Consider the following 14,388-nt stretch of genomic DNA (forward strand, 5'->3'; position numbering starts at 1 on the left):
AGGAGGAGGAGGCGCCGCCGCCGCCTCCGCCGCTCCTCCTCGTGTCGTCACGCGCCTCTCTCTCATCTCCGCGTCACGCGCCGCCGCTCCCTGCCGCGCCTCCATCGCCGCGCATCGCCGCCACCCCGCACGGATTCTGCCTGCGCTCTCCCTGCACCCCGCGGCGGCAGCGCCCCGCATAACCCCATTGCCCTGCAATCCAAGACCGCCCTGCTGCATCTGGGAGCGCCCAGGAATTCCCGGCATAATCATCGCCTCGCATCATTATCCTCATCATTCCGCATTTTGCCTGCGCCCTCCCAGCAGCGCCCTGCAACCACGTCTTCTTGCATCCTCCGGAGCGCCCTGCAAATCCCGGAGCGCCCTGCATCGCCAGATTGCTCTGCGCTACCCCGTCTATAGCGTCCATGCAGACGTCACCCCGGCTGGCGGTGCGGGTCTCTCTGGGAGCCGTGCGCCCTGCACTCTCGAGCTGACAGAGCCCAGGAGGAACGAGGAGGCGGAGGAGCAGACGGCTGCACCGTTCAGGGAGCGGGGAGGCGGTGGCAATGGCGCTTCTGGATGGCCTAACCGGCTCCCAGCCGCAAACGAACGGCGGGGAGCCGCTCTACACCGAGGTGGTGGAACTCAACGTGGGCGGACAGATCTACGTGACCCGGCGCAGCACCCTCACCAGCGTGCCCCACTCCGTGCTGTGGCGGAGCTTCTCAGCTGCGGGGGCCACCACAGGAGCGGCCGCGGGACCGACAGTGGCGGCCACGTCGGGGGCTACCGCGGATGTGGTGCGCGACGCGCGCGGCCGCTATTTCATCGACCGGGACGGGTTCCTCTTCCGATACGTGCTGGACTTCCTGCGCGACCAGCAGCTGGTGCTGCCCGATCACTTCCCCGAGCGGGCCCGCCTGCGCCGCGAGGCTGAGTTCTTCCAGCTGCCCGAGTTGGTGAAGGCCCTCACCCCTCGCCCGGCCAAGGCCAGCTCCCTGAACAGCGAAGGCAGCGAGGTGTCCGAGGCGCCCGGCCGCGAAACCGCCAGCCCCGGTTACATCACCCTGGCCTGCAGGGGCCATTATAGCTTCCCGGGCAGGGAGGGTGGAGGTGGTGGTGGAGGTGTCGATGGGAGATTTCGCAGGGCGGCGCGCATCTCAGCGTGCGGTCGCAGCGCCCTGGTTCGCGCCGTGTTTGGGGACGCCCTGCTGGAGCGCAGCCGGGAGGTGGAGAGAGGGCCCCCCGGGAGGTACTCGTCGCGGCTCACGCTGGCCCACGCGTCACCGGAGCAGGCCTTCGACGCCCTGGCAGAGGCCGGGTTCTCGCTCGTAGCGTCGCATGGCAGCGGTGTGAGCGGCCAGCCGAGCGGCCACAATGAGGACAAGGTGTGGAGCAGCTACACCGAGTTCGTGTTCTTCCGTGAGTAGCGGCCATTCACCCGCAGTCCACTCATCCAAAGCACACTGACCCATAGTACACTCGCCTACAGTGTGCTCATCCACAGTACATTGCCAACATCGCGCGTATCCACATACACTCACCCACAGCACTCACCTAGAGCACACTTAGCCACAACGCGCTCACCCACAGTACTCGCATACAGCACACTTCCCTATAGCACTGATCTTGAGTCAACTCGTCCAGAACGCGATCAACCACATCCTAATCACCCGTCGCAAGCTCGCCCACAAAAAAACACAAAGATTTCCCGTATAGCCTTAAATACACTTGAATAAAGGTGTCAGTTTTTGTGCCAGTTAAAAGGGTAAAACCTATTCCTATATCTAAAACACACTGTTGCGGCAAGTGCTGTTAGCGAGCACCTATGAAGGTCGCACGGCACACGAGGGATGGGTGGCTAATACCACGCCCAGCCGCCTTTGTCTCCCCAGTGCTGCACGGAGTACTATTTAAAGGCCGAGTCGACCTAGGGGATGCCCATAACACGGTTCACATAATCAGCACTGTTATTGGTCTTGAGCGGGAATCGACCTCGGGTCGCTGAGTTCATAGCGAAGCGCGCTTAACCGCTTACACTACCTCCACACACACGCGTGATTCCCGTGCCTTGACTGTTATCGCTGAGCGCTGACCACGGGGGTCGTGACCCCTACCCCGTACCCCCCGCGGGTAGAGGCGGAGGAAGGGGGGGTACGAGGGGATACAAATTTAGAGGAGTGCTGGTGATGGTCGGCATGGTGATGGTGGTGATGGTAATGATGCCTGTATTGGTGGAAGTGGTGTTTATTGCGATGGTGGTGATTTTGATGACTGTGATCATGACGGTGGTGCTGGCAGTGATGGTGGTCATGGCTGTCATAGTGATGGATGTATGGTGGTGATGGCGGTGATGGTGATAGCGGTGATTTTGATGGCTGTCATCATGATGCTTGGTTGTAATGGAAGTGATGGTAGTGATTACAGTGATGGCAGTAATTGTAAGAATTGCGGTGATGGGAGTTATAGTGGTGATGATGCCTGTGATGGCTGTAATGGTGGTGATGGCTGTGATGATGGCGATGGCTGTAATGGTGGTGATGGCGGTGATGGTTAGTGGTGATGGCTTTGATGGCGCTGGTGATGGTTGTGAAGGGGAGCGGTCGCAAGGCGCTTATTCTGGCTACCGTTGCGGAGCGGTGGATAAGGGGGAGAGAGGGATGCGGTGGGGGGGGCAAGGGTAGGGGCGGATACGGGGTGGGTGGGGGGTGGGGGTTGGGGGCGTCGTGATTGGCAGGGGCTATGGGGGGCAAGCGGGGGATACGGAGTGGGGGGGGGGGCTCGTGATTGGCAGGGGCCGTGTGAGGAGGAACAGCGGCCGCCGCTGATAATGGTAATTGAGGTGGTGCACTTAAGGCAATGAATAGTCAGCAATTATCTAGCAACGCCAGCGGCGGGGATGGGAGCCGCCAATCGCGCCCAGATGGGCCAGGGGACGCACGGAGATGTCATGGGACGCGCGGGGCCCCCCACGGAGATTACCTGGGACCCCCGGGAGCAACCCCCCCCACCCCACGCAGTCATAGCCCGCACAGTGACCTCCTCGGGTTCTTTGCAGGGTTGTCAGAATCCATTTCCAGCTCCAAAAGTCAGTTACATTTTAGTCATGCACTGATTAGGACGCACGAACGTACGGCACGGCGCCTCAGTCACCGCGTGTTACATAATTTGCCCTCGTTTCTCAGTTACAAGGTAACGGCGCAGCCCGGCAATTGCTCGCCCACATCACTGCTGGCCAAAGGGAAGTCTTGAAGGTATTTAGTCTCCTCTTCCATGCTGACCAGCTGCCTTGAATAAAGTGGGCGTACCCACACTTTATGTTTGTATGTTGAACTTCTTTCGCACCGTACGTAACCAACCATGGTAATCAGAGGTGCGATGGAAGGACAGCAAACTAAACACAACATGCGACTTGTTGATCGACTGTAGTGAACCCATTTATTGTGCTGGGTGGACAGAAGTGAGGGATATTTAAGAAACTCTTCCCATAACTTCCCCTGCCGTGCCAAGAGATGGAATTGAACTGACACCCTCTGACTGGAGAGCCCCGTGCGCTGCTGACCACTCTACCACCACCTGCCTCCGTCCCGCAGTTACAGAGATTAGCACACTAAGTTTGTCAGAAGGAATGTATATACAGTATATGCGGAAAACCGCATATACCGGGTCTTTTTCTTGAACGAGCCCTCATTGTAGCCACCCCAGTTTGTTGTGGGCACCGCTTTCCCACGGCAGAGCCCCGGGCCGCCACAACTCCCTCCCGGCGACAGCCATAACTCTCCCGCCCGGCACGGCACAAACGTTAACAATAACCTCCGTTACGAATATTCACACCGCACGAATCACTCCAACTCACAAGCGATACGCCCACAGCCAGTACGAGGTGCAAGCTCCCGTGTCCCTGTCCCGTGTCTATATCCCCGTGTCGCCATCTTCGCATCCCCCCCACTCTCTAGGTGGTTCGTCCTCGGCACCGGCCGCGAGGCGGCGGGATGCTCCGCTCGCCCCACGGCGCCGCGTGGAGGTGGAGCGCGACGCGGACGGCGCTGAGGAGAAGGACTCGGACAGTGGCTCCACCGAGGAGGGCTCCACCTCCAGCTGCGACAGCCAGTCTGAGGGTCACGCGTCCCCGCTGCCCGCGCCGCCCCACGCGGCTAACCCGAGCCGCCCGGAGACCCTCACCCTGCAGCGGCCCGCGCGACGGGAGGGTGGCCGAGAGGGCAAGGGCCTGGGCGGAGGGGCTGGAGGACCCGGCTGCGGCGGTGCCGGCGGCGGAGGAGGAGGAGGGGGAGGAGGCAAGAAACGTCGGAACAGCGACCGCCCCGAGACCCTGACGGACGCGCTGGGCGTCGACGGCTCCGCCGGGATTGGGGCCAACGAGATGGATGCACTGGCCGAGCAGCTGCACAAGTGCGTGGCTGACGTGCGCAGGCTGCGCATCCCCAAGCGCTTCTCTGTGAAGACGCGCGCCTGGCAAGCTGATCTGCTGCACAAACACGGGGTGTAACGGCGGTGGCAACCCCCACGAGCCTGCCAATCCTCATCCTGGACCCCACCCCCTTCAACACTCCCTCCTCCTCTCCACCGTCCCTGCCCCCCAGACGCCCCCGTCACCACCACCACCACCACCATGGTGAATAGTCTTGTCTGGTCTCACCCACCCCCCATAACCCCCTCCCGGTACGAAATCCGTTCCGAGTCGAGGTCGGAAAAGAGGGAATGGTGCCGCCCCTCACTGTGTTGCACCGTCATCTCTTTGTCACTTACATCCTCATCCACGGCATCTTAAGCACAAGGGCAACTCTGCCCCTCACCACCACCAACGCCTCTGTCTCACCACGACTGGAACAATAATTCAGGTGGACTCAGGCAGGCTCCACGCGTGCAGTTCATGGGATGTGTGCACCTTGTGCAGCCACCCAGACCCTCAGCGCACGGGGACACGTGGCTCTAAAACACGTGGAGCTGGAACAGGAGGGGAGCCGGGCTGCGAACCCCAGGGGGAGAGGAGACCACGGAGGCGCCATCTGATTCACCTGCCGGGTGCCCCCGCTTCCCTGCCATGAGCGACACGCCCCCCCACCTCCCGACCACCCGATGAGCAACACAGCCCACCCCAGCTGGGGGGTTAGCACTGCACAAAGAACCCTGAGGACATGGCTCCTCCGCGTGAATTAAGCACACGAATAGCAGCACAATAGCTCGGGATGACACCTTCTCCATTCAGCAAGCCCAGACCATGTCTGTGAGTCAGCCAAGGCCTTCCAGAACTGCACAGTATCCTGAAATAAAGTTTAACCACTGGATCTCGGTACACATCAATTCCTGCCACTCGACCACAGACGCCAGTTCCTGGAAAGGTGGCAACTCTAAGCACAACCCAGCCGCTAGGCAGGGCATGATGACGACCTCGTAATGACGCCCTCTTTAATCTAGCCACGTGTACTCTGCGTGACATCGTGTCTCCCACACCTAGCATTCCCTCTGCTTACAGTGTGGACAATCACGATCCTCTACCTGCCCATCCTGCAGGAAGCCTCTTGCAAACACCTTGGGATTCCCCTCTCCCTGAAAGCTGGAGAATCCTGGCCGTCTTTACCTGCAGGGTGAACATCCCTGGTCCACTCTTGAGCCATCATAAGACCTGGGATTGCGCGCACTCCCCAGCCAGTGCTGCAGGGTTTGTGAGCGTGTTTCCCCCTCGCACGTGTGGGGTTTCTCCGTTCACTCTGGCTTCTCACACACGTGAAATGATGTCCTCACGGACCAGGGGATCACATCTCGAAGCCAGGAAAGCCCGGCAAGAAGCGGGGGTGGCGGGGGTTCAATAAGACTCAGTGAGACCCTCCCGGATTCAGGGCATTCCTGCTGCTGTTGTTACCAGACTGGGGTGGCACAGTGGGCAGTATCTGCCAGCCCATAACAGCTGGGTCTGTTTCCGTAACCTGCAAGTAGCGAGCCTTCCACACTTCACGTGATGGCGTCAAAGTTCACCTCGCCCGTTAGACTGGGTTCGCACAGCGTGGCTTAACTCATGACGAGGAGTAACGTGAGGGCATATTGAGCCTCAAGTACAGTATTGGACTTATATGGAAGCCCATAGATTTACATGGAGATGGACTGGCATAGAGACCCACAGACTCAACATAGATAACTATATATGGAGACCAATATACGACTTTAGGCCCAGTGACATGGCTGTAGAGGGTGCAGTGGTGCAAATGCATCAGGGCCCACAAGCCGGGGGTGGGGGTATTGAACAGCCCAACCCCTACCATTTCACCCCCCCCCAACACTCTGCATACCCGTCACACCGAGTTTGAGAACGCATCAAGCAGAGTTCACTCGGCAGTTGTGAACGTACTTGTTTACCCAGGAGAGCCTCGCTGAGTCTCATGACTCTTTTTCAAGAGTGTCTTGCCATGTTTTCGCAGTAGGGGGTGATGGTCGCTGCTGTGTGTGATCCCGACTGAGTAAGGAATCCCGTGTGAACCCAGCACTGGACTCGCCACTGCGAGGGCTTAAGTGAAGCAAAGTGTCCCGCACATACTCGCACCACACACGTCACAAACAGCCCACTTCACACAACGTGCCTCACTCACACCTCAATCTCAACTCACTCACCACCACGCACCTCGCATCTCACCACCACACTCTGCGTGTGACAAGAGAAAGGGGAACGTCGGTGAAGAGACCCAGACTCATTTATGCCTCGCCACCCTCTTTATTACACACCACTCTTCACCACTCCTAAACACTTCTCATCACTCCAACAACAACAACAAAAACAGCTGCCATTCGATACTGAGTGGTGGTGATGTCATAATAGCGCTTGTGCCAAGCTAGGTGCACTTTGAGGCCACGTGAAGTGTTGAATACTCGCTGGCAGGAGGTCACGGGACAATTCCAGGTGCCATGGATTGACTGACTTAGGCGACTAACAGATGCACCATCTGTGCTCCCTACTGAACCACCTCGCTGCGTTTTGGCCACTTGGCATTCCACTCTTTAAGAACGTCGCTCCTCTGCCCACCGCTGTTGTTGGAAGGCAACTGCCTCCAACTACCCAGTCGTGTCGTTCACGAGCCTCCTCCATTGAGGCTTTGGCACATCCGATCAGCTCCAAATCCTCCTGTACCACATCAGGCTACTTCTTCTCTAGCCCATCCCGTGCCCGTTTAGCCACCTCTATCTGGCCAAACAGAAACTGCTTGGGCATGCAGTATCTGGGCATGTGGGCTATATGACCCAACCAAGGCAGCCTCACATGCCAAAAAAGCTCAACGATTAAACTTTGTCTAGATCTTTCAAGGATCTATGAGGTCCTCACACAATCCTGTCTGGTTAAACACAACATGGATCATAGGCAGGCCACCCTGAATGCTTCATGCCGGTGTAGATGTTTCTTCAGAGGGGGTCAAGGTTTCGTAAGCATAGAAAAAAATACCTTAAGCTTCGTATGGAGAGACAGGTCTGGTAGCATCCACACAACGTTACAGAGCCGATGAAAATATAATTATGTTCGACTGATTTGGAGTGAGACCTTTGCTACTAATACACAACTCGTCATAAGCACACTGCCCAGGTATGGGAACTCATTCACTGTCTACAACTGCGCCATCGTTCATGGGGCGTTGAAGGGGTGGAGTGTTTGATGACACAAAATACCGAGGCAGGTGCTTTGTTTCTGTGGGGCTGATGGTAAGGCCCCACCTCTTTTTGTCACGTTACAGGTTCAGCAGTAGTTCTGCAACGACATTGGGGCTTCACAAGGCTTTGCTCAGTTTGCCTGGCAAGGCAATGTTGAATAATCCTTGACAAGACCTTTCTACACACACTGAGGAGGGAGATGCCCCAGTAGTTACAATCAATGCGGGGACTAGCAGGTCATCCTTCAATCTCGCAGAATCCGTCCTATGGTCCAGACAGTTATAACAATATCATATAGGGCAGCCTGCACACAATTTCCATCCTCCCTCAACAGTTCGCTTGGGAGATCATCTTTGGCGCTTTTCCTGGTCTCAGACTGCATCACTCTTTGTACTTCCTCAACAGATGGTACATCAGGCAGCCACTCACAGGGAGTGGCTACTTCCACTTTATGAGGTATGGCAGCCCCAGCAGGGTCATCCTCACCTTGCCCCATGATAATGTCGGGTTGAGGGATTTTCCCTCCCCCAAGACCTTAGAAATGCCCAGCAAATCTGCAAACTGGGGGTCGGAGATCGGATCACCATTCTATCCCTTAAGGATGATAATAATAGGTGTGGTGCTGCAAGTTACTTTATTGATGGATTTTTAAAAAGTTAATTCTAATCGCGAGCTACTGAGGCATTTTCAATTTCCTCAGCAACCTGCAACCATCACTTGTAGTGATGCACAGCTCTCTGAAGCTCCAAGTGAAGGCTGTGCTAAGCCACATCATTTTCTGACATGGGTTACAGATGGGGGGAGTAGGCCTATCACTATCAACTAGCCAGAACACCTCCTCTGTCAGCCAGGCTCTCTGGGGAGGTCTGGAAAGGGTACCCAATGCAGCCATATCAGCTGCATGAGCCACAGTCCTGAACATCACCCATTTCACCTTGGCATCAGGATGGGGGTCAACCTGAGCTGTAAGTAATTATACAATTCTTACAGCTTTCATCAGCAGTGAGTCAAGACCAGGCGATTGTAGGTTTAAATGGGGTACTAGGTGGACGCCTACCACCACAGTAGATGAATGACAGGCGCATCTTACACATGCCAAGCCGATAGTCAATGGGCAGATCAGCTCAACGGTAGGGCCAGGTGTCAAGAACATGGGCCCACATCCGCTGTTCCATCACTATATGGTCCAGCAAATGTTCTTTGGATCTGGAGTGAATCGATGTTTGGAAACACCGATTCTGGAACAGTATGTTGGTGCTCTTTGGTTCTATTCGGTAAAGTCACGTAGGTAAAAAATAAAACAAAAAAATCACGACGTTTCGGCCACAACACAAGTGGCCTTCATAAGGTGAAGGGACCGGACTGTCCAGAGGACAGCGTTGGAGTGAAAACAGCCAAGCCCAGGTCGCGTCCTTTAAGCTGTGTGGGAGGAAACAGAAGCGCCTTGACAAAGGAATTAGCATAAAGAAGATGATGTATAGGACCGGCGCAGGGATGGGGGGGAGGGGAGTTTACATAATGTTGGTGTGAAGGGAAATAAGCTGCTGTGAAAATTTGGGATACCACTACTTGAAAAAATATACTGTTACATTGAAAATTAGTTTAATGTTTGGTTTGATTTAGAACATCTTTCCAATGATTGCTTAATTTGAAACCATCCTCGGTTGAAATTGTGTCTGTGTTTGTAAATCTGAATTGCATCGTGGACAAATCTCTGATAAAAACCCGTGGGTCTGCAGAGAACCTTGGTATAGGAGAAAACTATATCGTGATCACCCACAGCGTTGTAACAGTGACCAGCCACGGCAGAAGAATTCGTTCTGCCGTGTTTCAAATCTGATTTGTGCTCGCGAATTCGGTCAGAGACATGTCGCTTCGTCTCCCCGATATAGCAGTCACCACAGGTGCAGCTCAATTTGTAAACCCCGGGGTACTGTAAGTCAGGAATGATATCCTTCACCGATGGGATCAGGTCACGGATTTTGTGTACTGTATTGAACCGGACCAGGATCTTGTGTTTGTTTAGAATTTTGGAGATCTTTTTAGTAATGCCTGCTATATATGGTAGTGTGATGGTTTTGATCGGAGTATCAAGTGGTTGTTTCTGTATGGAGGGAGAAACAGCTTGGCGGATGGTACGGTCGGAGTATCCGTTCCTCATGAGGGCCAGATGTACATGTTTTAATTCACTGGTCAGGTGGTGTTGGTCCGAAATGCAATGAGCCCTGTGGTATAACGTTTTGATGAGATAATTATTTTGAGTTGGGTGGTGGTGGGAATCAGGTTTCAAGTATGAATCTGTGTGGGTGGGTTTGCTGTAGACAGAATGACCCAATGAGCCATCAGGTCTCCTCTCAAATAGAACATCCAAGAATGGCAGCTTGCCATCTTTCTCCACTTCCATGGTGAATTTGATGGCAGGGTGTCTGGAATTGATGTGGTCCAGGAAAAGGTTCAAAGCTGGGAGGCCATGTGGCCAAATGACGAAAGTGTCGTCTACATATCTCTTCCACAGGGAAGGTCTAAGGGTGGAAGTCTGGATGGCGTCTGATTCAAATTTCTCCATGAAAACATTGACTATCACTGGTGACAAGGGGGAACCCATGGGGGTACCCTCATTTTGTTTGTAGAAGGTGCCATTCCAAGTAAAGTAGGTATTGGTGAGGCAGTGCCTAACCAGCGCAGGTGTATCGGGGTCTAGTCCATGTTGGACCAGATTTTCAATTATTTAATGGTATCAGGTACTGGGACCTTGGTGAACAGAGAGACCACATCGAAGCTGACAAGGATATCGTCAGGGGACAGTACAACGTCTTTGACCATAGAGACCAATTGGGCTGAGTTAAGTACTGCTGAGGTGGTCTTGCCAGTGAAAGGCAGCAAGGTACCTGACAGAAAACGGGCTAGCCTGTAGGTAGGGGAGTTGATCGTGGATACGATGGGTCGTAGTGGGGTGCCTTCTTTATTAATCTTGGGAAGACCATAGAATCTAGGGGGTCTTGCAGCAGAAGGTTTTAGGGAGGGACGTTTTGTTGGTTCGATTAGGGAGGTCGAACTTGTGATGATTTTGTTGGTTTTTATCGTTAGGCTAATAGTAGGGTCATTTTTAATTTTTGAGTAACTTCCATCGTTGAGCAGATTCTGGATTTTGTTGTATGAATCTTTATCCATAATTACAATAGCGTTGCCTTTGTCGGCTGAGAGGATGACTATATCATTTCTGTTTTTTAAATTCGCGAGTTCAGACCGTTCCTTTTTGCTGATGTTGCTAATGGGTTTCTTAGCATTCTTAAGAATAGTGGCTATTTCAGCTCTCGCAACGTCTGCTTGGATGTGTCCTACGCCTTTGAGGGCTACATCGACCTGAGAGATGATGTCATCTACTGGTATATGTTTTGGGGTGATAGCAAAATTTAGCCCTCTAGCCAGTACTGTTTTCAGATTGTCCGAAATCAGGGTGCTACTCTGATTAATGACGATTTTGTTGATGTCCAGTTTTGTTATATGTGGAACTGGGTTCTTCTTTGATAGGTGGTTGAATTTAGAAATCAGGTTAGCTTTGCATTTGACTGACAGTGAATCAGTCGAAGAAGCAGTCATGTTGTCTACGTGGTTCCAATCAGAAGGTGACATTTTTTGTGTTAACATTAAATGAGCTTGTAGGAGAGTCCTGTCTAAAATCGGATTTGAGTTAAAATCGGATTTGAACTCGAAACCCACCCACACAGATTCATACTTGAAACCTGATTCCCACCACCACCCAACTCAAAATAATTCTCTCATCAAAACGTTATACCACAGGGATCATTGCATTTCGGACCAACACCACCTGACCAGTGAATTAAAACATGTACATCTGGCCCTCAAGAGGAACGGATACTCTGACCGTACCATCCGCCAAGCTGTTTCTCCCTCCATACAGAAACAACCACTTGATACTCCGATCAAAACCATCACACTACCATATATAGCAGGCGTTACTAAAAAGATCTCCAAAATTCTAAACAAACACAAGATCCTGGTCCGGTTCAATACAGTACACAAAATCCGTGACCTGATCCCATCCGTGAAGGATGTCATTCCTGACTTACAGTACCCCGGGGTTTACAAATTGAGCTGCACCTGTGGCGACTGCTATATCAGGGAGACGAAGCGACATGTCTCTGACCGAATTCGCGAGCACAAATCAGATTTGAAACACGGCAGACCGAATTCTTCTGCCGTGGCTGATCACTGTTACAACGCTGTGGGTGATCACGATATAGTTTTCTCCGATACCAAGGTTCTCTGCAAACCCACGGGTTTTTATCAAAGATTTGTCCACGAGGCAATTCAGATTTACAAACACAGACACAATTTCAACCGAGAGGATGGTTTCAAATTAAGCAATCATTGGAAAGATGTTCTAAATCAAACCAAACATGAAACAAATTTTCAATGGTACAGTATATTTTTTCAAGTAGTGGTATCCCAAACTTTCACAGTAGTTTATTTCCCTTCACACCAACATTATGTAAACTCCCCCCCCCCTGCGCCGGTCCTATACATCATCTTTTTTATGCGAATTTCTTTGTCAAGGCGCTTCTGTTTCCTCCCACACAGCTTAAAGGACGCGACCTTGGCTTGGCTGTTTTCACTCCAACGCTGTCCTCTGGACAGTCCGGTCCCTTCACCTGATGAAGGCCACTTGTGTTGTGGCCGAAACGTCGTGATTTTTTTGTTTTATTTTTTACCTACGTGACTTTACCGAATAGAACCAAAGAGTATGGATCCTTGCAGTCACGAAAGCTTCAAATCTAGAAGAGTATGTTGGTGATTATAAGTCCATGGGCTGCACAAAAGTCTAAACAGCCTCTTACTGTTGTTATTGAACTGATCTGGTCAATGCCTTCCAATCACTCCAGCCCAGGTGCCTGCGTCAACACATTTGGGCATTAAAGTCACCAAACAGTATGACTATGCCAAGGGGCCACGAAAGCCAGCACCTGGGACAGATGGTCAGAAGGCAAATTACTCGGTAGCGTTGCCTGTATCCCTCCACTAATATTCATCTTCAGTGGGAGTGTAAGCAACTACCAACATTCCTCACTTCCCGTTTAAGGGGAGGCGAGCTGACAGTAGCCTGGGACTCCGCTTTCTACACCTCACTGCCACACTTCCACACCCCCTGTTTGCCAGTTTCCTGCCCCGAGTGGAGGACTGTCTATCCCACATCGTCACTGAAGCCAGAACCAACCCACTGGACTTCCTGTATTTCAGTGATCCAGGCGGTACCGATCCAGCTCCTGATAGAGTGGCAGCCTCTCAGTGGTGGGCGTTCGAACATTCCAAGTGGCCACCCGCAGTGGTTAACGGTCACTACTCACCAATCCTCACTCAACACTCTTTCACCACTCACCCACTCCGGCGTCCTAATGCACGCGAGTGTGTACGTGTGTGTAAACACCTGTGTGTGCATACGTGTGCACGTGTTTGGGGAGCGGTGGCGCAGTGCTATGAACACGACATCCGAAGTTCGACTTTCGCTCACGCCCAAAATTAGTGGCAGCGAATATTTGAACCAGTCTTAGCCTCCCCTAGGCCAACTCAGCCTTAAATGAGTACCCGGAGTGACGTGTATACATTACCAATGGGGCGACAAAGGCGGCCGTGCGTGGCCCTGCCTCGCCGGCCATTTTTAGGTGCTCGCTAACAGCACTTGCCCTAGCCGCCCGTTATAGATTATAGGGGGACCTTTGTCTTTTTTGTGGGCGTGTACACGTGTGTGTGTACACGTGTGTGTGTGTACACGTGTGTTGATCACCGTCCACGGATCCGTTGTCAATGAGTGAAGCACTTTAACGCGCATTCCACGCGGCCCGGACCTGGCCCGCGACTCTTGAGTTTGGGACAAATAAACGTGGCTCTGTGTCTGTGAGGCGCAGTCTGGGCTCGCGGTCATGGTGAGGGTGTGAGTTCGATTTTTGTAAAAACAGCTGCTGGGCACAACGGCCAAAAACGCCAAGCGGCCAGCAACAAGCAGCACTATCAAAACTGTGATTGGCAAGAGTGTAACGCGTTTACCTTGATATGAGCAGGGTTATTTGTGAGAGCTTCGGGGGAAGAGGCGATGGGAGAGTGAATTTCGGAGTGGACCAGTACGACGGAAGAAGCACAAAGAGTAGTGAGGTGACCTGCAGTGTGGTGAGTGGGCGAGCGGGTGAGTGTTGTGACCTGGAGTGTGGTTTTGGTTGAACGCAGTGTGATGGATGAGAGGACACAGCGTCTGGATGACCGAGTCCCCAACATGGCTGGAGGAATCAACGAGTGTAGTTCACCGCGACAGTAATCATGGTAGTAGCAGTAGAGATAGATTGACAAGGAGGCGACTGACTGCCAGTGAGTAGGCGGTGGTCGGAGTGATGGATCATCAACTTCATTGTTGGTGCGAGTTGTGATCGTCGTGTGACTGCTGGTGTCTGGGTGCGAGTGTGCAGATGGTGATGGTATTTTCTCTATGGCTATATGAGCCCCGCTGTGTACCACGTGGTGTAATATCCGACAGTTTTTACTAAAGCCACACCCCAGACTCTGTGTTGGTTCGTGTTCATTTCTGGCCAAGTTTTTGAACTCGCATCAATTCTCACCGGCAGATCGACGGGGCGGTGGATTTCCGCTCTTTGCCAAGAGGTGAACATGGCTCAAAACATTTCCCAATTCCACATTGCCATGGCGAGGTGCACGATTAATGCGATTAGGACTGATAATTAAATGTAA

The 14,388-nt window shown here is 53.0% G+C and overlaps 1 protein-coding gene across 1 annotated transcript; it reads left to right on the forward strand.

Annotated features, from left to right (window-relative positions):
• The first annotated feature begins 6 nt into the window (after positions 1-6).
• Positions 7-14,200, forward strand: LOC116943048 (BTB/POZ domain-containing protein KCTD12). Its single transcript, XM_032955676.2, has 2 exons — positions 7-1,404; positions 3,939-14,200. The coding sequence occupies exons 1-2, from the start codon at positions 549-551 to the stop codon at positions 4,487-4,489; spliced, it is 1,407 nt and encodes a 468-aa protein (XP_032811567.1). The 5' UTR covers positions 7-548; the 3' UTR covers positions 4,490-14,200.
• The last annotated feature ends 188 nt before the right edge of the window (positions 14,201-14,388 follow it).

This window comes from Petromyzon marinus, chromosome 16 (genome assembly GCF_048934315.1).
Source record: "Petromyzon marinus isolate PM22_M1 ecotype Great Lakes invasive population chromosome 16, UKy_Petmar_22M1.pri1.0, whole genome shotgun sequence".
NCBI classification, from domain to species: Eukaryota; Metazoa; Chordata; class Hyperoartia; order Petromyzontiformes; family Petromyzontidae; genus Petromyzon; species Petromyzon marinus.